Raw genomic sequence first — 25406 nt, 5'->3', positions numbered from 1 at the left:
TTCACTGCAAGGGCCTCCAGCCACACTCCTGGAATAGTCATGGAAGCTAATGGCAAGAACCAGAAGGAAGAACCTCCCATCATAAGTGAAGATCAGGTTCGTGATCACCTGAAGAACCTGAAAGTGTTCAAGTCCATGGGACCTGACGGGATACACCCACGGGTACTGAGAGAACTGGCAGATGAGGTTGCTAAACCCCTCTCTATTATATTCCAAAAGTCCTGGCAGTCTGGGGAAGTGCCCACAGACTGGAAAAGGGGAAACATTACTCCCATTTTCAAAAAGGGGAAGAAGGAAGAACCAGGGAACTACAGGCCAGTCAGTCTCACCTCTGTGCCTGGTAAGATCATGGAGCAGATCCTCCTAGAGGCACTACTGAGACAGAAAAATAGTGAAGAGGTGATTGGGTACAGTCAGCATGGCTTCACCAAGGGCAAATCCTGCCTGACAAACCTGGTGGCCTTCTATGACAAAGTCACAACATTAATAGATGAGGGGAGAGCAACTGATGTCATTGACCTGGATCTGAGCAAAGCCTTTGACACTGTCCCACACCACATCCTGGTCTCCAAACTGGTGACACATGGGTTTGATGGGTGGACCACGAGATGGATAAAGAACTGGCTTGGTGGCCACACCCAAAGAGTGGCTGTCAATGGCTCCATGTCCCAGTGGAGGCCAGTGACAAGCAGAGTCCCTCAGGGCTCAGTCCTGGGACCAGTCTTGTTCAACATCTTTGTTGGTGACATGGACAATGGCATTGAGTGCACCCTCAGCAAGTTTGCTGATGACACCAAGCTGTGTGGTGCAGCAGAGACGCTGGAGGGAAGGGATGGCATCCAGAGGGACCTTGACAGGCTGGAGAGGTGTGCACAAGCCAACCTCATGAGGTTCAACAAGACCAAGTGCAGGGTCCTGCATCTGGGTCGAGGCAATCCCAAGCACAAATACAAGCTGGGCAGTGACTGGCTGGAAAGCAGCCCTGAGGAGAGGGACTTGGGGGTGCTGGTGGACGAGAAGCTCAACATGAGCTGTTAATGTGCACTTGCAGCCCAGAAAGCCAACCAGATCCTGGGCTGCATCAAGAGAAGTGTGGCCAGCAGGACAAGGGAGGTGATTCTCCCCCTCTACTCAGCTCTGGTGAGACCCCACCTGGAGTACTGTGTCCAGTTCTGGAGTCCCTTTTATAGGAAGGATATGGACATGCTGGAAGGTGTCCAGAGAAGGGCCATGAGGATGATCAGAGGGCTGGAGCACCTCTCCTATGAGGACAGACTGAAAGAGTTGGGGCTGTTCAGTCTGGAGAAGAGAAGGCTCCAAGGTGACCTTCTTGTGGCCTTCTGGTATCTGAAGGGGGCCTCCAAGAAAGCTGGGGAGGGACTTTTTAGGCTATCAGGTAGTGACAGGATTAGGGGGAATGGAATGCAGCTGGAGGTGGGGAGATTCAGGCTGGATGTGAGGAAGAAGTTCTTCCCCATGAGAGTGGTGAGAGCCTGGAATGGGTTGTCCAGAGAGGTGGTTGAGGCTCCATCCCTGGAGGTGTTTGCAGCCAGGCTGGATGAGGCTCTGGCCGTCCTGATGTAGTGTGAGGTGTCCCTGGCCATGGCAAGGGGATTGGAACTAGCTGATCCTTGTGGTCCCTTCCAACCCTGACTGATTCTATGATTCTATGATTTCAGCAGTGAGCAGTATGCATAAGTGAAGCCAGAATTTGACCTTCCAGAATAATGGAGGACCAGAGCAATATCCAAAAAATTACCTTAGTCCCTTGTATCACCAGATCCTGCAGAAGACACCAGGGACAACTTTGATGTAAATTGAGGTGCAGCTTGTTTTAAAATAGTAAATAAATATGTTTGAAATTCAGAGAGAACAGGAAGTCGTCCCCGAATTCCGTATCGCAGGCTGAGTGATTTTCATCCAGTCCTACAGGGTTGTACTTGCAATATTACAATGTGCAGCAGCTGAAATCACAGTATATGTCTGAATGGTGATGGGGGAAAAAAGAGTCCATTTACTTTTTATGTTTGCTGCTCTGCATCTTAGGAAGCCTTGGGCAGCCTGAGGAGTGACATTGGGCTGTTTGCTGTATGGATGGTGTGTGAGCTTTTCTGACTTAATTTACAGACAACTGTATGTGGAGCTTGCATTAGCTAAGTGTTAAATGGCAATAAAGGTATTAAGAGTTAATGGAAAATGGAGTACAGAGAGACTATTGCTTTTGAATAGTACGTTTTTGAATAATTGCATCCCCGGTTGATTTGTTTTTATAGATCTCTTCCATGTCATTCTTTGCGCATTTTGAAGTAAATTTTTTGTGAGGAACAGATGAAATCTAATTTGCTATGTGGCTTGCATTTAACAGAAATTTTATTGCTGTGGAACTTTATGTAAGTTATTAATTGCAGTGCACGTTATGATGTGCAATGCTAATTCCAGCTAATTTGATTATCCTTGCAACACAGTACAACTTCTTTAGGAAACTCTTGCTAGCATGTAATAAGATCTTGCAGTTGGGAAGGAAAAAAAGCCAAGCTGCTTGAGCACTGCATTTTCACAGTCCCGTGCTTAAAATTACAATGCTCTATTCTACTGCTGTGTAGCATGGAACAAGGTGTTGTCCCTCTTCAGCACTGCTGCTGAAAGGGTTGGAAAGACTGTCCATAAAGATAAGTGTATTTAGAAATATTATCAGGAGTGGTTAACCAGGCTCAGTGCTACAGTCTTAACATGGGTCCTGAGCCCACTGTGTGTCTAGCTAAAAACCTGCTTGTGCAACGATGTGTGAATGGGCTGAGCTGCAGAGATGTGTGCTTCTTAGTCTCTCTTTCAGGTAGACCACAGATGGAAACAGATATGTTATGGACTTGTCAAATTTAGGTTTGCAGTTGGACTCAATAATCTTTAAAGATCTTTCCCAACCTGCATGATTTTGTAAGTCGATGGTGCAGATGCCAACTTGGGACTTAACAATTATAGTTTAGTGTTCTAGTTTAAATCTTTCTGATTAATCACTGGGGTTCATATTAGGCTTTTGTGAGACTGAGATGTAGTCCACCTAAGCTACAGTTAGCTTATCTGTAAAAAAAGAAATAGCAAGAGTCTTCTGGCATGGAAAAGTATGGTGAGGATGGTACTTCATCCAGTACTTGTTAAGATGCAGTAGTATGGCTGCAGAAGTACTGAGATGCAGAGATTAAACAGTATGATGAACCATTTTATTCAGTGAACGTTCTTGTGCTAATGTAAGTGTAAAAATCAAGCAGATTCATGTGTACACATCTTCAGGGCTTTTTGGCAAAATGTCTTTTCTACATAAAAAGGATCTAATGAGGAAGCAATTTTCTGTAAAAGTATTTTGGTTTCCGTGAAGCTTTCTTTGTGAAGTGGCCATTGTTCCAAAAATAATTCACTGTCTTCATCTGCCTGTGCATCCCTGCATGAGTAGGCCTAAGTTTATGTCCAGGCTCTGATTCAGAGCAAGGCTGTAAACCTTTTGCCTGTTTCCGAGGTGCTAGGTGCAGCATCACTTACTGGCTTTTGTGATTGAGACTCAGGTGGAGTGGTAAAAAGAAACCAGGTTCTTCCATGCTGTTCGTGAAAGTAGGATTCTTTTTTGTTTTCCATTGATGACAATTAAGTTATCAAACAATTTAAATACAGATCTTGTATCAAATGGAAGTGCAATATAGAGCACCCATTGCAAAGTTTCTTTGTTTGCGTTGCTCTCCTTTATTTTCACCTTTTAGGGCGTGCTGATGGTTGGTCCTCCTGGCACTGGCAAAACAATGCTAGCGAAAGCTGTTGCTACAGAATGTGGAACAACATTCTTCAATGTGTCTTCCTCTACCCTGACATCTAAATACAGGGGCGAGTCTGAGAAGCTGGTCCGCCTCTTGTTTGAAATGGTATGTCCTCGATGATGTGATCTGGGGATCACTAAGGTGAGAAAGAACATCTCTCTTGGTCTCCTGCCCCTTCAGTAGCATGTTGGAAGCACGGAGTTCGTAGAATTGACACCTCCTCAACCAGTTAGAAAAATGTACCTCTGTGTTTCCATCCTTTGCTGAGTGTTGAGGATTAAAAAGAAAATGGTTTATCACCCATATTTAGAATGCCATTTTCCAGACTAACTGTAGAATTGTGTCCTTGACAAAAGTTCTTATTTGATTGTGGGATAACAAGCCCACAGGAAGTAGATTTGAAAGTGGAAGGGATGTGGAACTGTTGCTCTAGAAGCACTACATGTTTTAATTCTGTTTCTGTTCTGAATAATGGACACAAACCACTCAGTGAAGTTGTGGGTGTGATCTGTCATGAGAGGTATGTGAAGGACATGTCCATGTGTGCCTATACTGAGGAGTCATTCACCTCTTTGCACTGCTACAATACTCTGTTAAAACCTGTCTCTTCTGAGACAGGCTGAGCTCCTTTCTGTCCTCTGTGCTTACCCCTCAGCAGCACAAAAACCTGGACATAAAATGTGTCTGTATTTTGATTGTGTTCCCCTTTGCAAGACCGGTTGCTGGGGAAAACCAACCACCAAGACCTCCGATTTAAGGAGTACGATTTAAAGTGTATAAACTTCAGCATTTGCCAGACAGTTTGCAAATCAAGATTTTGAATTACATTCTTGTGACAGGCAGGGAAGATATGTATGTAGTATGCCTGGTGGGACTGGGTCATGGTCTGTTGAGGGCCTGTGCTTGCAGGTGCAGCCTTAACAGTGATGTTTTCCTTTGAATAAAGGCAAGGTTCTACGCTCCAGCAACAATCTTCATTGACGAGATAGATTCCATGTGCAGCCGCAGAGGCACGTCAGACGAACACGAGGCGAGTCGCAGAGTCAAGTCAGAGCTGCTTGTGCAAATGGATGGTAACAAGTGTTTAGATCTGAGTCTGGGGCTGGGGCATCGTTTCTTTACAGATGGGAATGTAAGAACTTGAGCAATCTAGAAATTCTGGCTTTATGGATAGGGCAAGAATAAGGCAGAACTTGAGAGAGGGAGTGTATTTGGGGAATTTCCAAAGGCAGATAACTGTAAAGAGTGTTCTGCTCTATTTTTTTCTGAAATGACCATTTTGCTGGTAAATTGAAAATTCATATTTAAGAGACATTCTAGGAGAAGCAGATAATGGAGATTTGTGTAGTTTAATGCAGTCTTGAATTTTGATGCAATTTAAACAATTTTCTCCCCTTCACTAGAGTCTCTGGCCCAGGGACTCCACTGTGAGATCTGATTTTGCTGTATTCTCTGGTGGCAGCTAGTTAGTACCATTTTAACCAGATTTAGTATCTTTTCTCTTGTTATATAACAGTGATGACCATTGCATGGTGTAGTGGTTTGATAACCACCTCTGTACTGCAGCTGCTGTTTAACTACCATTTATAATGTCCTCAAACATGCAGGTTGATAGTTGTAAACTTAGGGTAGACAGCTTTTTGCCCCAAAATGATAATTTCTTTGCAGTCCTCATTTGGGAGGCCAAGGAGTGATTTCTGTTTCTTCTATGGCCGGGTTTGACAGAGTGACTCTTGGTGGGACTGGGAGTGCTCCACTTACATAGTGACTGTTACTAGTACTGTCAAAGAAATCTGACTCAACAAAAAAATTAACTGTTCCCCCTCTCTGTGACAATGATGGTCTTGTCATACCTACCTTTGGAAAGGACACTAGGACTGTATATAGAGTTGTTGCTTAGCTTTGTCCTGGCTTTTGCAATGCTTTTCTATGCAGCTTTTCTTGGCAAGCATCGCAATCAATAAGAACTGTGCAGTGAAATTGCTGTGAACTGTTGTGTTGCAGGGGTAGGTGGTGCTTTGGAAAATGATGACCCTTCCAAGATGGTTATGGTATTAGCTGCTACAAATTTTCCCTGGGATATCGATGAAGCTCTCCGACGGAGACTGGAGAAGAGGATTTATATACCTTTGCCCACAGGTATGTTTGCTATGAGCATTTTCCTTTAAAATGGCCTTTGCAAAGATACACTTAGAATTACTGCAGGACTGTTGGGTTTTGAAGGAATCTTGATGTTTTTGTGATGAGCAGTGAAATTCAGGGGTTAATTGTTTGGCTGCATCATATTATTTTTAAAGAAAGTGAGAGAAAGAAAAAAAAAACAAAAAACAAAAAACCCCTACTAGCTTGAGGGCTTAAAAACAAAGAGCTGCAACATTTCATTGCAAGCCAATTGATGGGTTCTTACAATTTGAAAGAGAGTTAGTTTTAATGAGCCTAGAATTATTTCAAATGTTTAACAGTTACTCCTTGAGCGATCATCAAAGGCAGCCGCTAGACATGTTCAGAAATACTGCAAATGCACTCTGTGCCCTGGCAGACAAATGCAAAGAAGTGGATCCGTGAATGTTCACTTACAGGCTTAGTTCATTGTAAATCAGGGCTTGCTTGCCTTTGTGACTGTGCTTCCAGTCACTCAGAATGCAGCAGGCTGATTACTTTCCTGCCCTACGACGTCTCGGCTTGCGTTGTCTTCCCTAGCTGTCATTCACCTGTCCTATTAATTTTGAGATTCCTATCACTTGAAGTTTGCATAGCTTCATTTCTTCTTGGTACAGTGGATGCCTCATCTCCTTGCATGAGCACTCAAGATAACAAGATGCGTGTTGGTGGTGACAGCAGTTGTGATTTAATTTAGCAGGTATAAGGACACTTAATAGTTCTACAGCTTGTCTTTGCAGCTTACAGCTGGAAACAGCTCCTAACAGGATGACTGTCTTTACCACCAATTAGCTTAAAATCCTATCAGCTCTTGCTCTTGTTTCCAATTAAACCAGGTTGTTTTTTGACACAATGTGTTACACCCTGGACAGCATACAAGCTGGGCTCCTGTTTCGTTTTCAATATTATGTTTTTCTTCTGTCTATTTTGTAAATAAGACCATTGGGCTGTTCTGGGCATGTCTAAATGATGCATTTGTAACTGCTGTGTGATTTGATGTGGTTAGGCATGTTAACTGAAAAAGTTATATGTCATATATATACACCTGTATATTGTGGAATTTGATGCAAGCATATATTATATTACTCCCAAGCACTGATATAGGCTGGGCAGTGACTGGCTTGAGAGCAGCCCTGAAGAAAAGGACTTGGGGCTGCTGGCGGATGAGAAGCTCAACATGAGCTGCCAGTGTTCACTTGCAGCCCAGAAAGCCAACCAGATCCTGGGCTGTATCAAGAGAAGTGTGGCCAGCAGGTCAAGGGAGGTGATTCTCCCCCTCTACTCAGCCCTGGTGAGACCCCACCTGGAGTACTGTGTCCAGTTCTGGAGTCCCTTTTATAGGAAGGATGTGGACGTGCTGGAGTGTGTCCAGAGAAGGACCATGAGAATGATCAGAGGGCTGGAGCACCTCTCCTATGAAGACAGGCTGAGAGAGTTGGGGCTGTTCAGTTTGGAGAGGAGAAGGCTTCGAAGAGACTTTATTGTGGCCTTCCAGTATCTGCAGGGGGCCTACAAGAAAGCTGGGGTGGGACTTTTAAGATGTTGGGTAGTGATAGGACTAGGGGGAATGGAACAAAATTTGAAGTGGGTAGATTCAGATTGGATGTTAGGAAGAAATTTTTCACCGTTAGGGTGGTGAGACACTGGAATAGGTTGCTCAGGGAGGTGGTGGAAGCCCCATCCCTGGAAGTTTTCAAGGCCAGGCTGGATGTGGCTCTGAGCAACCTGATCTACCATGAGGTGTCCCTGCCCATGGCAGGGGGCTTTGAACTAGATGATCCTTGGGGCCCCTTTCCAACCCTGACAATTCTATGATTCTGTGATTATTCCATGTTTCCTTTTCAAAATACTGCAAGGACTTCCTTAGCCCCATAGCAAAGATTAGAAGAAAGTTTTCTGATACAGGATGCTCCCTGTAGGTGTGCTGTGTGTACAGTGTGCTCCATAAATAGTAAATCCCCATTTTATAGCTAGTGCCAGTTGTGTGTGATTGATAACTCCATATTCTTGACAGTTCTGCAAAGCAGGCAAAACCAGCAGCTTTATACAAGCTTTCTAATTTCCTTTGTATTTCTCCTCCCCCAAAAATTAAAAAAAAAAAAAGAAGGAGGGATATCAATAAATAAAACATAACTGTGGACATTTCCTTAGGACTTTTAACCTTTTCTACTGCTACTTATGATTGTCCTCTTTTCTAGGTCATAAAAAATGGTCACTGTGGAAATAAAGATGCTGAGTTGGTATATTTTTTTTTTGGTGCAGTGGAAGCTGGGAAAGCGTTCGACCCCTGCTTTACCATCCCTGCGTAGAATAACACTGAGGCTTAAGCTGTCAAATGTGAATTCTCTTTTTATAAGCCCAGGCTGCTGAACACATGTCCCCAAATGCACAAATGCAGGTGCCCTCTACAAGAGCAGTGGCTAATGAGCTGTGTAAGTGCTCATTTACACAGCTGGCTATCACTGTGTGCATGCTGCATCCAGGTCTGAAAGTGGGATACCAGGACATTTTGTATTATAAATATATTAATATATGTTTATTCTGTTAATGTATCTGTTTTCTATCAGGCTGCAGCAGCTTTCTTGGGTCCCAACTGAATAAAGTGCTTAAACATATGCTTAAAGTTCAGCCTATTGTTAAGGGGGTTGTGCTGTCTGAAGCTCTGTTAATAGAATCCTCATTGCGGTCCTCATGAAACTGCACAATGAGTGAATCCAAAGGGATGTGAGAAGAAGCAGACATTTGTAAGATTGTGCTTTTGTGCCCTTGGGTAGTATGTGACCAAATGCTTTGTCACCTGAGACATAACAGGCATTTTTAATGACGTATGACTTTGAAAAATGTCTCTGGAGCATGCTGTCCTAACATGCAGCTTTTAACCATATACTTTATTGTGTTTGATTGCACAATTTACTGTGATGTATTCTGTCTCTTTTCTTATATTAAATCCTTTTGTCTATATTTTTCAATGAAACATCTAAGTTGTGTTTATATGTATATATATATTTTTTTTTTACTGTTACCCTTCTAAGTCTTCAGACTATTTTTGTGTTGTAGCAAAAGGCAGAGCAGAACTACTTAAGATTAATCTTCGGGAGGTGGAACTGGATCCTGATATCAGCCTTGAAGAAATTGCAGAGAAGATTGAAGGCTATTCTGGTGCTGACATCACTAATGTTTGCAGGTAGCTCATTGTCCTTAATTTGCAAATAAAACTGCATGAGAAGTCATTGTTTGCATCCCATGATAAAAGGCAATACCTGCTACAGCTGAAGCCATGCTAAGAGTGACTGTGTTGAGGCTCAAATCTATTTTACTGGAACCATGTGTTACTGCATTACTGTCACTGTGGAGTGGTCTAAAAATGGAGTCTTTCTGTGAGATGTGATTTTCTTGGATCTGAAGAGAAAAAAAAGATTTTCTGGGCAAATTTCTTGTTACTGTTGGCTGTATTTACTGAATTTGTCTGCATTGGTTAATGCAGTGCAAACCAGGTTTAGATGATTTCTTTATTTTTCAAATACAATCAGTTTAAGAGCTAGAAATTTGTGATGCAAAGGAACCTTTCACAGAATAATTCTTCAGAACTTCTATATGCCCTGTGCTTGGACAGCCCCCAGTGCAACATGGTCTTGGCTTCTGCCTGAATCTTCCAGGTGCTGCAAGGGTTATAGAGTTCATAGTATTAGTAACAAATTTATTTCCTTTCTGTTCCCACAATTGGTTTCATTTTTTTGAAAATTTAGTCTTTTCTGGTGGAGAAGAGGTACTTGAAAAAACTTACTGGGAGGAAGTCTGTGTCCCTTACAATGTTAGGGTGTCTGCCAAGAGAAACTGATCCTTTAAGAATGTGGCTTGGGGTTTTTTTTGCCTTCCCCTGCTGCTTTACTGAAATTGTGAAATGACTCCATGATTTTCAAAACTTGGTGTGTGTCACAGTGCAGTAGTTGAATTACCTGTTTTCCCTGAGGCTTGTGTTATCTCTTGCTGGCAAAAACCTGGGGAAAGAAGAAAAAAATGTTATTTCAGACTGCATGTGGGCTGTGGTGTGAGAAATGATCAGTGTTTTCCATGCCAGTGGGCCACACTGGCAGCATCTGAGCTGAGGAGGAGTCAGGAAGCAGGTAGAGCATGAGGAGCCACAGGCGCTGGTGACCTCAGCCCTGCAGCAGGACCATGTGATGCTAGTGTCTGATGCTTCCTGCTCTACAGATTCAGGTGCTGAGTGCGGGCAGGCAACAGAGCTGGGCTGCACTCCAGACACTTGCTGACTGTCCTTTTGGGCTGACTGTCCCTTTGGGAGCACAGAGGGTTGACATCTAAGAGGAAAGCTGTGCAAAACCCAGGCTGCTTTAAAAAGGAATAAATATTTGAGCGCGGTTCCTCTCCCACCCTGCCTGTTCCTGCGCTGAGGCTGTAAAACTTCATCTCTATGAATCATTGTAAAAGGTTTTCAGTTTTATAGTCTTAATTATCTCTGCACATTTACTATATACTTAAATGGGTTTTGTTGCCAGTGCTTCCTTTATGTTGAATTAATGTAGTGGTCTGGAAACATGGAAGCTAAGAAGGATGTGAACTGCATCTTGCATGGTAAATAAATGCTCTCTTAAGTGTTCCTGGAAGTGGTTTCTAGCAAGAGAACACAGTCAAAATTCATAGGCTTGCAGCATATGCTGCTAGCAATTAATTCTCTTCCATTGTCCTCTGTTTCCAGGGATGCCTCTTTAATGGCAATGAGACGACGTATTAACGGCTTAACTCCAGAAGAGATTCGTGCACTTTCTAAAGAGGAGCTTCAGATGCCAGTTACCAAGGGGGACTTTGAGCTGGCTCTGAAGAAAATCTCCAAATCTGTTTCTGCTGCAGACCTGGAGAAGTATGAAAAATGGATGGCAGAATTTGGATCTGCTTAATCTCAGCGACAGCTTCTTTGCTCGAGTTTTGTGGCTTTTGTTGTTTTCACTTGCAGAATGAGGTAGAAATCTTTTTAAAGGTTTAAGAAAAGGTCTGTCTGTGCTCCCATCTCACCCTCTTTTGATGACAAGATCTTTTAAACTCCGAAAAAGCTAATATTGTAAAAGATATTTTATCTCTGAAATAGCAAAATAAGACAAACAGGAAGGGAAAGTTATACTTGTGAGGATAATCTTTTTATTTTTCCCATGAAGAGCAGTGTTACTTAACCTCCTCATAGTCATCTTTCGTGGCTGGAATCAATAAATCTGCTGGGGGATGTGACTCCAGAGGAGTTCACAAAGGTGTGCTGTACCCCCTTCTCTTAAGTGCTACTCTTCTGTTGAGCTCCTGACTCTGCCTCTCTTGAATGTGTCATTGAAGTTACTGTTCTCTCTCTCTGCTGGGATATTTGGAGCAAAGCCTGTGGATCAATTGGTACCGCACAGAGGAAATGAGGATCAGTTTTCCATCAAGTCATGGGCTTGGCTGTCCTCTTATATACATCCATTTGGAACTGATGCCTCTTCAGACTGTACTGATGTAACTTGTGATGACTTCTGATGGAAGTGCTCTCAGTCCACTTTTATGCTTGATCTCTGAACATACTTAGTACCAGTTTGACCAGCAGGCACTTTGACTTAAGTTGCATCTTGCACTTTTTTGCTGATGTATCATCCTGTACTTTGTCTTGATAACATTGTTTAACAACCAAGAGCTTAGTACAGGAAAGACACTAATGTGAAGGCTGCCTTCAAAACATAAGGCTGTCCTTAAAACATGTGATTGTGGACTTCCACTTATGAGTATACATGAACTGTTTCCTAGCTTTTCTAGGTGGTGGAATTTGTACCTATTTGTGTTATAGAACTGTCCATGCTTAATTTTTTTATGAAGTTTTTTTTAAATGTATAAATGTTACTGATTTAGGGGAGAATAATCTGTACAATCTCTCTTACTTGTTTCTTCCCTTCCCGCGTAAAAGTGTAGGGATGAGAAGGGTTGGGTTAGAAACCATAGCATGAGAAAGCTTCTCTTTAGAGTATAACTGTCATGCTCATCTGCCAGCTTTTCACAGACTCAGCTCTCAAATTTTTGGTGATTTTTTTGAGCTAGGTCTGAAATATCTTGGTGGATGTGAGCTGCTGTGCAGTTTGATAGGTATTCTGCTCTTTGGCTCTCTGCGGAGGTTCCTAGTGGTGTAGCCAGATGTGGCAAACTGGAGTAGGAAACTTACAACACCTCCCCTTGAATGGAAACATGTTCTGACTTGCTGCTTTTTACTAGTACTTGGAAGTTCCCAATAATGTCAGTAAGTCATCACATTGATCTCTTGGACTGTGATATATGAACCACTAAGGGAAATGCTGCTCAAGTGTGTTAAACTGTTCAGTAGCTAGGACTGTCAGAGTGCGTGCACGGCAGCTCTGCAGCATCTCTCAGACCACATGAGTGACTTTTGGAGCTGTTTTTCCATTGCTGCTGTGTCTGACAGTATTCCTTTTTTAATTTGTTATGTGAAGACCACATCTGAGATTGACCCTGTCATTATAAAGGGCTGCCCCAGTTTGCATGGGGAAACACCATGGAGGTTCTGCCAGTCTTGGATCTGACATGAAGCCCAGTCAGGGCTTTAAAAATGTCTTTCCACACCAGAATCTTCTGGGGCCTTTAGGCTGGTTGAAACACAGCTGCTGTTTGATACCTTTCCAAGGACAGAGAATCTCGGCTGCCTAGCGTTAGACCCTGTTATACTCTGGGGCAGGGAAGATAGTGCAGAAAGACGTCAGCTTGTACCCTCTTTGCCTACAGGGACAATAACTGCTTCTTTCCTGACCAGTTTGCACTGACTGCACAGTGGATAGAGTCCTTGGGATTCACAGGACCTGTGGCTGTCAGACTAACAGGAACAAATTCTCCCTGCTTTAAAAGATGAGCAGGGCGAAACCATGTTGAATCTTTATACAGGGCTAGTCTGTGCCTCCCAGGGAGTAACTGGACTTAACAGAGAGAAAACTCTGCAGACATTGCTACAGTCTATTATTTCTTCCTTTGAAAGCTGTAGGATCCAGCCCATACTCACTTGGTTTACTGCAGTAGAAATTAGTAAAGCCACGCAAGTCTTTTGTGGCCAGTGCCAGATTAGCACTTCATGCTCTCTCACTGGAGAGACCTTTGCTGCCCAGGGAACTTAGTCTAGGCAGGAAAGATCTGGAAGGCAGTGGACACGAACGCCAATGACTTGCAGTGTTCAGCTGCCCAGGAGCAGTGCTGAGATGCAGCAGTTGCTGCTTAGGAAGTACCAGTGTTCTCAGTTTCATACTGCAAGCAGCAGTGCCCTTCCTGCTGTCGACAGCACAGCATTTAGCAGCAATGTTGTTATGTAGCTCTTTCAGAAACCTTCTGCTTTAAGTTATTAAACTTCCCTCTTGGATTTAAGCAAAATTCTCTGTGCTGGGCATTAACTCTAGTAAGAATTGTTCAGGTGCTGCAATCGTTTTATCTAAAGGTCATGATTTCTATCCCAAATATTTTTCCTGTACAGGTCCATTCATCCCTTTAGTGCTGCAGAGCAGAATAATGAAAGTTTCCAGGCTCTAGATGTTTATAAGTTCAGTGGTTGTGCCCAAGCATTTACACCTGTGATTTGGAGCCTGGTAGACCAGGCACCCTGCAGGACAGAACACATCCCTTCCCTGCTGAGGCTTTTTGGTATAGGAATATGACTCTGTATGGTGACCCTGACATGTTCAGCAAGTCAGGCTGATGCACCCACCTAGGTGAGCTTGGAGATTGGATTATTGACTCGAGGGGATAGCTAGCGGTGGGGTGCAGCAAGGAGCAACCATGGAAGAAAGACCAACAGTGGCAGCAGCTCAAGGCAGGATGAGTGTATGGCTCAGTCCATTTGTGTCTCACTGATGGAAATGGTCGTCTAGGGATGTTGGATTCCTCAGCCTGCTGTGACAATTTGTTCAGTCTGTGTCTGTATGATGTGTGGAGATACATGCACATGTGCATGTATGTGTATACATAGGCACACAACATATGGTGCTTCAGTAGTTTGTATCTAAATTACATTAAAAACCATATTTTAAAGCTGTGTTTACGTCAGTCTTTCAGAACATCTGTGAAGGCCCTCTTGGGTGGCACTGTTAGTTTTTGTACAATAAGCAATCTGGTTGTATGAAGTAATAAACGTACGTGCAGAGTCTATTTTGCTGAGGTTGGGCTGTGAATGCTTTGCTGCTAACTGCTTCTAAAGGCTGCCATACAATGCAGATCATTTCAGCATGTCACAGTGGTGTTGGACTCACCAAAGTCCTGGACAGGGAGCAGCTAAAGCAGAGTCTGGGGTTTTTTGGATAACGCTGTCAGCATTGCTTTGCCTCTTAAATTTGCCTTCCGTTGCCACAAGCTATAAAGTGGAGAATGCTCCAATGCCCAGCACATGAAAGGAGGGTGGGGGAGAGGAGAGCAGAGGCCCCAGCAGATGTTCAGTGTTAGCACCTGATTCAGACCTCACAGAGCTGGGCAGGACTTTTTATTGCTTGCCCTTGGGCTGGAAGTAAAATCAGACTCCAGAGAAGCTCTATCAGCAGCTGCCTGCTAACCAGAGGACTTTCAATAGCAAAACTTCTCTTAGGAAAGAACTTTCAAACTTAGAAAGAGACCCCAAGTCTCTTGGGACTGAGTTGATTATTTGAATTTTCTCACTAACTTCCTTATGAAAGAATGTGTAGTTTCCAGTGTTTCATAATGCCTCAAACATGAAAGACCAAGCAAGGGAAATTGCTGATCAAGGGATTTCAGGAGAGGTCAAGTCTTTGTATAGAAAGTTCAGCTCACCCCAGTTTAAAAGAGACTGTGAAATAGCAAAGGTTCACCGACTTGTTCTGATCATGGTAAAGATGAAAGAGTTTGTGTGCTGTAAAGAAGTTCTCCATCAAGCAAGCAAAGACTTTGCTGCACAATCAGGCACGAGGAGATGGAAGCAGCAGAGGAAATAGTGGAAACTTTTTTATGTCTCTTTTTGGAATAAGCCACCCTGAATCTGATTGTGGACTGACTTTTTTGTTGGGTTTTTGGGGCTTTTTTTTTGGATCTGCAGTAATGAACTTGCAGGTGACACTGTGCTGACAGGGAGCAAGCAGCGAGCCTGGGAGTGCCAGAGCAGCACACTGAAAAGTGGGTGGCAGGCCCAGACTGCAAACAATGTGGTGCAGGCTGCAGCCAAGCCAGGTGGGAGTAGTCTCAGTAGCCCCCTGATGGAAAAAAGCAGACTGTGTAAAGCCATGCATGTTGGTAATAGCAAAGTCAGAGAGATGCTGCAGTTCAGAGAATGTGGCACACAGTCTTTTTCCCCTGCTCCTGGTGTTTCCTGAGAGCACTGTGTGAAAGCTTGGCCATGGCTGTGAATGCCTAAGTCACTGGTGTTTCAGAGCTTGCTGTCCTCACTAACCCTAGCTAACAGAGCTGCAGCTGCAAGTGATGTTCCACCTCCTACAGCACAAGGGCATTTGACCTTCCCTGCCTTCTAAGTCAGCCTGGTTTTGTCTACTGGTTCTGACCTGTTCTTCTGACCCACTTATTGCACACAGGGTTCTTCAGTACCTGTAACAGAGGAGCTCCTTTTGTGCAAAACAGAGCTGTCTTTTGATCAGCTGAAGTACCATGCTCCTACATGTCTGCACCTAGGTGTCCTGGAAAGATGCCAGGCAATTTTCCTCATCTCTAGAAGAGCCTAACTAGCATTAAAAGCTTATGGGATGAAATGTCTTGGCTAACCTGGTTGCCTAATGAAAGAACACTTGCCTCAACAGCCAGGTAAGTGCCACAAGGAAAATTCTGGCATTGTTCTGAAGAGACAAAGTCTGGGGATACCATCCTATTCCCATGGCATGAGCAGAGCTAGAGTTATATAATTTCCAAGCTCTATTTTCTGGATTTTGTGTATTTGTAACTTCTTTGTTGTAGTAGGAACCTTGGTTTTGGAATTAGGGAGAAGCCATGGGCTTTTTGGTCAGTGTCTGGGTTAGAGTTTGGGAGATCTCATGATGTGGTTGGTATATGAAGCTGCCAAGCCCATTCTCAGCGTGCTTAATTTTGGAGGAAGGTATCATGCATAGAGTAAGCAGTGTTGCTTTGTGCAAAGTTGCTTCACTATAACACTTAGAATGTTTGTCTGCAAAAGAGAGAAATGCTTACTACCAGTTTACAGCTGTGTTGCTCCCATTTGTGAGCAGTCTCTTGCATAAGTTATTCAACTGATGAAACTGTCTTGGAAGTAAAAGTTTTTCTAAACTTGTTTTTAGAGAGCAGGAAAGGTAGAAAAATACTTGCCCAGAGGAAGATACTGGAGTAACCAAGACATTGAAACCTGAAATGTCTTCTTTTTGTGGCTTTCCTTTTTGTCTAGCAGTTACACTGCTGGCTTGCACTTTCTGGTTCTGATTTGCTTTGAAATAATTACCATTGTTTATCCATCTCTCAGACAGCCTTGCAGATGAATTGGTTCCACAGAGTCCTCTTGTGCTTAGCAGTTGGTGTTCGTGCACAGCGTGTTGTGTGACATCTAATTGAACGGTCTGATGGCATGAGATCTTCCTTGTGAAGTAAAGGTCACCTGAATGGTGAAGGTGAGAGGAACTGCACTGAATACCAATTGGACTGGTGGTAGCAGAAACCATAGCAACTCTGCACAGGATTTATAAATATAACAGAAGAAAAAGGGAATAACCTTAAGGAGCTGCTGACAACACTGCAATATGCATGTTGATCAAAAGGTGGTCTTTATATCTTTGTCACTGAGGAGAACATATGTAAGAGGGTGGAAGTAGCTCGGTGAACAAAGGAAGCCAACTGCAGGCATTGTCAACAGGTTTTGTTGCCCAGCCTTGCTGCTTAAAAACATGCCAATCTCCATGGCCAGCTTGTGATGGCCACTAAAACCCCTGTCTTTCAGGTAACCACATTGGGCTTCTTGCCATCTTGAAATGCCTTCAATGCCAATGCCTTTGGCTTCCCGTCTTGAAATGGCTTCAAACTTTAGGATGTGCTGGGGGTGGAGGGCTAGGAGAACAAGGACATGTTAATAGTGATGTGTGTCTGGAGGATCCTGGGAGGATCTTTGTTGTGCTATTTGAGTGCACAAGAGATGTTGCTAATGCTTATTAGGAGATGAGTTGACAGAAGGATGAGGAGAGGTGCAAGTGAAGTCACTCACCCAAGATCCTGAGATCTCTGGAGGGTACAAAAGTGTCCTTTTGACACCCAGTCCTGATCCTGAGGCACACTAGAGTGTTTTTCAGTTGCTTTTGATTTGCAACCCTCTAGCACTTTTTCTACTGAGGCCGAAGTCCCTGAATTAAACACTGCAAGGTTTTTTTTATCTGAAATACCTTCTCAGGCACTTAACAAAGCCTGTGGTGCTCCTGGTGGCTGTAGATGACAGTTTGAAAAGCACTGGCCCATGTCATCCTAAGCTTGCCTGAATTTCTTATGGAAGAGAGTCTGTAATGGATGACGTTGATTTTGTTTTCTTTTTGTTAGCTTGCTCAGAAAGATGATGCTCCCTGAATGTGCAGTGCTTCTGGGGAGTTTATTTACAGTGTGTTTTTTCACACTGTAAATGCAGATTAGCATTTATCAGCATATGGCACAGCCATTTAAAATAAATATTTGGCTTTCCTTAATTTATGCTCATGTAGAAAGGCCCCTGAGTATGCACATCTATCCCTCTGTTGTATCTAATTAGATATTTCTACAATGGTGCTGGGGGACCAGGCTCCTTCCCCCTCACCCAAGAGCTGAGAACTGTGATTCATGCACTCCTCCCCTGCAGGGTGGATCCACGTCTCAGCTCAGGGGGAGCAGGGCAGGCAGCCCACCCCTCTGCTGCTGGGGCTGCCAATAGCACACTGGCAGCATGCTGGGTCAGCCTCCCTCTCTAGAGCCAGAGAATTTAGATTGATTTAAACTGGAAACCTGCTGACGCAAATGCGTGGTGCCTCGGCCACCCTCATCTCCTTCACCTGCCCAGGCAGCTGTGCTTTTGCAACCCCAAGCGAAGCCTGTGGGGACAAACGGCTTTGGCTGGGGTGGTGCATCAGGAGGAGGTCGGGCAGCAGTGGGGTTAAGATAGCAGGTTGTACTGTGTCCCTGTGTGCCCATCAGGTCTGGGCAAAGGAAATTAATGATGATGAGAGGTAAAAACACTCCCTCAGGTCTGCAGTATGCATTCGGATGGGAGAAGAGCAGACGTTATTTTAAGACAAAGGAACAAATCAAGAACTAATCAGTTTTAAGATGGAGTGAAGCCCACTGTAGCCAGTGACCCAAGAGGCCTTTTCCAGCTCTATGGCATATCCAGATGTTTTTTGTTCTCACAGATGATTTGGAAACTGTCTACTAGTTTCCAATCTAAGTAAGTTCACACTTGATTTGTGTCCGCCTGGTCTTCTGCTAACGTCATCTTGTAACAAACAGTTCTTGCCTCCCTGCAGGTATCCTACATCCCTGAGTGTATTTATAGAATCATCATATAAAGCAACACCTTCTGCTTTGCGAGACTGTACAAGCTCCCTCAGTCCTTTATAAAACAAATCTTCTTCAGCAACCTTTCTTTCCACCTGAGCCTGGTTGGGCTTTTTAACACAGACCACCAGAGACATGCTTGAGGGGTCCATAATTTGCACACAGCAAGTGACCCAGTAAGGCAAAGAAAAAAGAAATGGCCATCATAATATGTTGCTGTAATCAAGCAAATAAACCAAGTGTTTGGTTGTACAATCTACGGCATGGCAGAAGGCTTCATTAGAGTGTTGTTGCACAATAACTATAGCTCATGAGGTAACTGAGATGCTGATAGGCAGGGAAAGGAGAAAAGGAGCAGGAAGTCTCAAGGGAATGGCAAGTGGAAAGGTTTGGGTATTCTGTTCACAGGGGATGCAGCAAGCGGCACCCACACAGTTTGAGACCACAGCATTTTTGAGGATATTTTGGAGAACAGATTTGGAACCAGCTAACAAGCTCCTAGGGTAACATGGCCACCAGTAGCCAGGGATGAGTGTGAATGTGGAGTGGCAGTATTGATCACGTCTACCCTCTGCCAGTCTCCCTGTCTCTGCCTTTCTTCTGTGTATGTATAAAGAGCAACCAGGCCTCAGTTACCCTGATGCTTGCACACAGGTCCTCACTGCCCTGAGTACCCAGATGCTCTGTGCAGGATTCTGTTGGTACACAGTTCTCCAGCGCTCCTTTCTCTCAAGTGGTCCAGAAGCAAGATCGAACTGCAGCCTTTGAAAGGGAGCTGTTATGCAGAAACCCTGTTATGCAAAAACCAAACCCACTTAGATTGAGCCTGGTGCTCATTACAACCAAGGTGGGAATAGAGCTATCATGCTTCTGTTCCTCAGTGACAAGGACTGTTTGTGGTTTTTTGGTGATGTTGCTCTGGTGGGACTCTGTGTGGGTGTGCCAGCAGCGGCTGTGTGTAGACATTCATAGCTTTGCTGCAAAAGTTTGGAGGTCCCAGAAACATGAAGGCTTCATCTCCTCTTAAAAGACTCAGCAACTCTGCTTCTCAAGGACTACAGGGCAGTTTCAAGAAGACAAAAGGCTCTGTCACACTTAAGAAAACCACCTGGACAGATTTGGTAAAGGATGGGAACAAGCTTGTGTCTGAACACACATGACACATCACACAACTTCCCAAAAAAAGGGCCACACTTACTTGAAATGTTAGATATGATCAAGGAAGAGCTGTGGGACAGGATGAAGAAGGATTGGTGGTGGGAGTTCCTGCTGCTGGAGCTAGTCCTGGGATGATGATGCAGTTGCCCATGTTAGGATCCGTGGCTGCTTTAGAGGGGTGAGTTTGGAGCTCCTTTTGCCCAGCTGCAGATACTTACCTGGGAGCTTGTCACCCAGACTACCTGTACACTGGATGGGGAGAAATGGGCCAGCTTAGGATAAGAGGATCAGATGAGCATTACCTCTAGGGTGCTATTTATTACATAAGGGGTAAAGGAGAAGCAGTTTAGATGGTGAATTTGGGGTGGGAAGAACCTCTCTGTGTTGGTCTCTATCTCCACAGTTCCTTTTGCCCTCACTGTTCCACCAGCACTGCAGCTTAGTGGTTACTTACCGTCAGATGTTTCGTGGTCCCTCAGTGTCTTGGGTGCAGACAGAGAGCACTTAGGCCTTTGACCACCACAGTGTCTAAGTCAATCTCAAGCTGTGTCTCCTTTGCACACAGTTAAGAACCCCTCTTCATGCCCTGGAGAGCTCCTGAGTTTAGCTTTCCCTGAACCAATGTTAGCCCAGCCTGGATGAGTGGGATTGGCACACTCAGAGTAGTGAGGCTGAGCTGGTAGCATGGAAATGTTAAGGCAGTGCATCTTCATCCTGGCCCCTCCTGGCAAACACCAGGAGTTGGGACAGAATACAAGCATTTGCTCAGGGGAGCTGCACATGCTGGGTACTGATTAGGGCAGGAGACAGCAGAGGGAATTCTTCCTTTAGCAGGAGAGAGGAGGGCATGAGAAATTTGGGAGTTGTGAGAGGCCTAAAGAGTGCTGAACATTCAGAGCTCACACTGTTGTATTGATGCTTCCTTCCATAATGTCTGTGGCATCTTTCCCTCAGACGACAGCATCCCTTGGTGCTGAAACAGTCATCTTTCCCTCCTGCCCAACAGTTGCCAGTGGATGTGCTATGTGGATATGCCAGGCAGTGAGAAGGGTGGGGTACTGCCTGGCTTTCACTGTGCCTCTGAGTGATGCCACTTTACTGTGCTCTGGTGAGACCTCACCTGGAGTACTGCATCCAGCTCTGCAGCCCTCAATACAGGAAGGACATAGACCTGATGGAGCAGGTCCAGAGGGAGAGCCATGAGAATGATCAGGGGGTTGGAGCACCTCTGCTACAAAGACAGGCTGAGAGAGCTGGGGTTGTTCAGCCTGGAGAAGAGAACACTTAGGAGAGATACCTATATAATAACGACAAGAAGGATGGAGAGAGACTATTTACAAAGGCCTGTAGCGATAGAACAAGGGGCAATGGTTTCAAGCTAGAGAAGAGTAGATTTAGATTGGCTGTTAGGAACAGGGTCTTTACTATGAGGGTAGTGGAACACTGGAACAGATTGCCCAGGGAGGTAATTGAGGCTCCATCCCTGGAGATAGTCAAGGTGAGGCTTGACAAGGCTCTGGGCAACCTCATCTAGTTGAGGATGCCCCTGCTGACTGCAGAAAGGGTTGGACTGGATGACCTTTGGAGGTCCCTTCCAACCCAAACCATTCTATCATTCTATGATTCTACACATGTAATGTGGGCATGGTCCAGGCAGGGTCTGCAAGCAGCTTTCTGACAATACCCTGCAGTGCAGCTACTAGGCTAGGTGAGGTGGTAAGAGATGGACGCTGCCTGTGTGTGACAGTTTTAAGGCTATACCTTTAATTTTTTTTCTCACAAAGTTCAAGCAGAAAAGTGAAAGAATGTAAATAAATCACTATTGGGTGTAAGAAAGCAAAATAATGATTATTCTAAATGCTTCCACTGGAGAGATGGAAATGTTTAAGAGTCAGTACTCAAAACAAGGTGGGGCAGTCTCTCTCAGTCTGCTCTGTTCTTCTGGCTGGAGATAACACACACAGTCACATACTGACCTTGACAAACTAAGTTTAACAAACCTCTTGGCTTCTTGGCTTTCTTCCCTTTTGCCTGCTCTGGGAGAGATGGGGGGGGGAGTGGGTGGGTGGGGGGGAGAAGCACAGCCCCTCTGGGGCCAGGGGGTTTTGTTTTGTTTTTCTGTTGATTGTACATATTTGTAAATGTTGTGAATAGTGTATATTTGTACATATTCATTGCATTTCATCATGGATTGTAGTTTTGGCTGTAAATACAGCTTCATTTGCTTCCAAACTGAGTTAGCCTGGTTATTATTAATGCGGGAGGGGGATTCTAGCTCTCCACTGTAGCACCCTGACTGCTCCTTCCTTCACAAGACTTAACAAATCTGAGCCTCAGGAGGGAAGAACAAGGAAGAAGAGGGTGTTGGAAAGAGGTGTTTCTTTGCACCATGCTTAATTTTACAGATCTGTCCTGCATGGCTACTTGTGGTTACCCATGTGGCTGGAAAGTCTTTCTTTCCCCTCTAACCTGTGGCTCCTTCCTCTCAAGCTGTGGAGCTTTGGCAGGGTATAAGCAAGCTGCACTTGCGCTCCAAGCAGCATAAAAATCACTTGAGTTCTCCTGTCTTGTCATTCACCCTGGGAAAGGGGTGAATATTCAGGAGAGGAGTTGCCAAGTGGTGCATTTCTGAGGTGATGCATAAAAAGAGATTTCCTCACCTTCGGGGTGTGGTCAGGCTCATTTCCAGCTAGATCTACCCTGCACAGGGCTGATGGTGCTCCTGGAGAAGATCATTGGAATACTGTTACTTATACCAGCCTAAAAAGGAGATGACAACTGTGCTCTGACTGTGGTCTGTGCTCTGAGGTTTTTAGGGCTTTGGTGGTTAAATCGTGGCTTCTCATAGCTGGTGAGTTTTGCTAACATGGTAAAACCCAAATCCCTGGATTAGAATTGCAGGGCTCTGATGCCCTCACATTCTCCTGCTTGGTTAGATGGTGTGCTTTGCACCCTGGAGTAAGGTAATTCACCCCAGAAATTCCCCCAGTGCTGCAGAGAACTGGTTGCCCTCTTGTCTCTCGGTGCAGCGCAGCAGATTTCTGTCTCTTACAAAGGAGGTTTGAATGTGATTCAGAAGAATGCTTGGAACATGTTTACTGCCCACTCCACCTCTTCTGGCAATGCAAACCCATCTCTGAAGGAGATGTGGTATCTTCCCTGTCCTATGTCAGTGACCCTCTGGCCACCTCTGGAATACCCATAAAAGAAGTGTACAGCCCCTGCCAAAGTCTGCCAGCTCAGCAGGCTGTGTGGGTGCCTCTGTGCTCTGCTAGCATAGGGTGTCTGTGGGGTAAGAAGCTGTGATGTCATCTGAGCTGACACTAGTGAGACAAGCCAAGATGAGCAAAGGAAGAAGCAAGGGCAGTGATGTGGGATCTATATTGGATGCAGCCAGGGCGTACCGAGGGTTGGCTGCTGTCCCTGATGTTTGTTATCAGGCTTTTTGGATTGTGTTCTCCAAGAGTTCAAGATCAAACTCAACCTTTTCTGAAGGAAGTATCCAGAACACTGCCATGAGGTGGCTTGTTGCTTGGCCAGGCAGCTGCCAGAGCCAACTGGGCACTGTGGGGTGCAGGCAGCTAGGCAGGGCTTTGTCTGCTCTTTGTGAAGACAAGTCTGGGACCATTTCCATTTGTTCTCAAAGAGAAATGACAACATGTCTCCTGGCTCAGCTTCCTGAAGGATTTCTGCTCCTACCAGGATTTTTCAGCTGGTTTTGCTAATGGTGCAAAGCTGGAGCACCTGTGCCTCCAGGAAGCTCTGCTCTTTGCATTCGGTTTTACCTTCTGAGACAAATTATTTTTTTCCTTAAGAATTAGTTTAACACACTATGAAACAAATGCTTCAATATCTCCTCCAGTCTCTCAGGGATCGTTGTGAATTTACATTTAAGCCTTGTTTTTTATTTAAGCTTCAGAGTTTTCTGTGTAATGTTCCTGTGCAAAGAGGAATATGCAGATGGGTGTGCAGAACCTGCTTGCTCAGCCAGCACAAATCCTTTGAACGCAGTTTTATATGCTGTGTATGCAGAGCTCCTAACTCCTTGGGTTTGGGCTTCCTTGGGATATGATGCTCAGACCAGATTGGTAAATACTGACGTTTCTTGAGCTGCACAGAAGCTGCAGAGCACAACAGATCAGCTGGAAGGGATTCAAAAGGCTGCTGAGTTCTGAATTCTTGAAGACCACTTCACTCCTAGAGCCAACAGAAATGTCATGAATGCAGCCATCTGCAGGAGTATGTCCCTAAGAGAGTGAGAAGTCACTGGGGAAAGAAAGGGTTTGAACTGCTTTTGAGAGTTGTATGAAGTTTTAAGTGCATGAGTAGCTTAATAGTTACTTTTATGCCCAGCAGCTTTCTGTTTGTGAGTCTAGGAGCTCTAGCTGGAGGCTGGAGGCAGTTCCCAGCCTTGGGGCTGGGTTCAGGGCACGCAGCCCTTGCTCAGAGCAGCTTTAGCTTTAAACCCACTGCAGAAGGTTGTGTGCAGAGTGCTGACTGCAAACATCCACCCCGAGAAAAACCAAGAGGGATGTGTGTGTGTGCCAGGCTTGTTTGGAAACCACAGATGATTTACAAAGTGAGCTTAATTGGAAGTTTCTCTCTGTGGCTTTCTGACGTGTCATTTTTCTGATGCAGATGTGTAGGAGCCGTTTAAAAGGTCTGTGTTTACTAATGAGGAGTTGTGTAATTGGGGTATATTTATTAACTGTCCATGTGCGGGATGGGGAAATGACTTGAGCCAGCAGTGCAGGGAAGGGTCTATCTGTCTCAGGTCATCCACAACTAGCTGTGAGTGACTGGTGTCTGGCTCTCCTGGTGGAAGAAAGGGCCTTTTGTCCTCATTCCCTGTGCATCTGCCTTAAAGAGGACATGGGGGATCTGAAGGCCTCTACAGAAAGGTAGTAAGAAGCAAAAGAGCTGCAGAGAAACACCTCTAATGTGATCCTCTAAATCCTCCCCCAGGACTAAATGATCCTCTGGTTCTAGTCCTGATGAGTTTTGCCATGATTTTGGCTTTACAACCTTTATCCACTTCTGTACACCAAAGACATGAGTACAAAGTCTCTTCATGGAGCTGCTGCTGGCACCCACCAGCAGAGGCAGTGGGGAAATTCAGTTTCAGGAGCCTGATGTCATTTTTCTCAATAGGCTGGATGAGCATCTCTGTGTATGACTGTGCTGGCTAGAGCATTGTTGTATGGTGCTGGCATTCAACACAGAATCACAGAATCAACCAGGTTGGAAAAGACCTCAGAGATCATCAAGTCCAACCTGTTACCTAATATCTAACACCACCTGACAACTAAACCATGGCTCCAAATGTCACATCCAATCTTTTGTTTAACACCTGCAGGGACAGTGACTCCACCACCTCCCTGGGCAGCCCATTCCACTGGCCAATTACTCTTTCTGTGAAGAACTTTCTCCTCACCTCAAGCCTAAACTTACCCTGGCACAGCTTGAGACTGTCCTTTTGTTCTGGTGCTGGGTGCCTGGGAGAAGAGACCAATCCCCACCTGTCTACAACTTCCTTTCAGGTAGTTGTAGAGAGCAATAAGGTCTCCCCTGAGCCTCCTCTTCTCCAGGCTAAAAAACACCAGCTCCCTCAACCTCTCCTCATAGGGCTTGTCACCCCCCAGCTCTACAATCCTGAAGATGCTCACATGGGAGCAGGCTTACAGCATCCATCCTCATAACCCTGTGTATCTGAAAGCCCCAGCTCTCCCTCCCCAGATGCCTCCCCAGCCTTAAAAGTGACCACTTAGCTTACTAACAGTTTATTAATACATT

At 44.7% G+C, this 25406-nt stretch overlaps 1 protein-coding gene across 1 annotated transcript in view; it reads left to right on the top strand.

Moving 5' to 3' along the window:
- The window catches only part of KATNAL1 (katanin catalytic subunit A1 like 1), a 34857-nt gene extending 23978 nt beyond the window's left edge, over positions 1–10879 (top strand). Inside the window, exons 6-10 of the mRNA XM_054383904.1 lie at positions 3750–3908; positions 4750–4876; positions 5808–5942; positions 9021–9147; positions 10681–10879. Coding sequence (XP_054239879.1) covers positions 3750–3908; positions 4750–4876; positions 5808–5942; positions 9021–9147; positions 10681–10879 — 747 coding nt within the window. The remainder of the gene's footprint in view (positions 1–3749; positions 3909–4749; positions 4877–5807; positions 5943–9020; positions 9148–10680) is intronic.
- The last annotated feature ends 14527 nt before the right edge of the window (positions 10880–25406 follow it).

Source organism: Indicator indicator, chromosome 1 (assembly GCF_027791375.1).
Source record: "Indicator indicator isolate 239-I01 chromosome 1, UM_Iind_1.1, whole genome shotgun sequence".
NCBI lineage: Eukaryota > Metazoa > Chordata > Aves > Piciformes > Indicatoridae > Indicator > Indicator indicator.
This window is presented reverse-complemented; position numbering and strand designations above follow the sequence as displayed.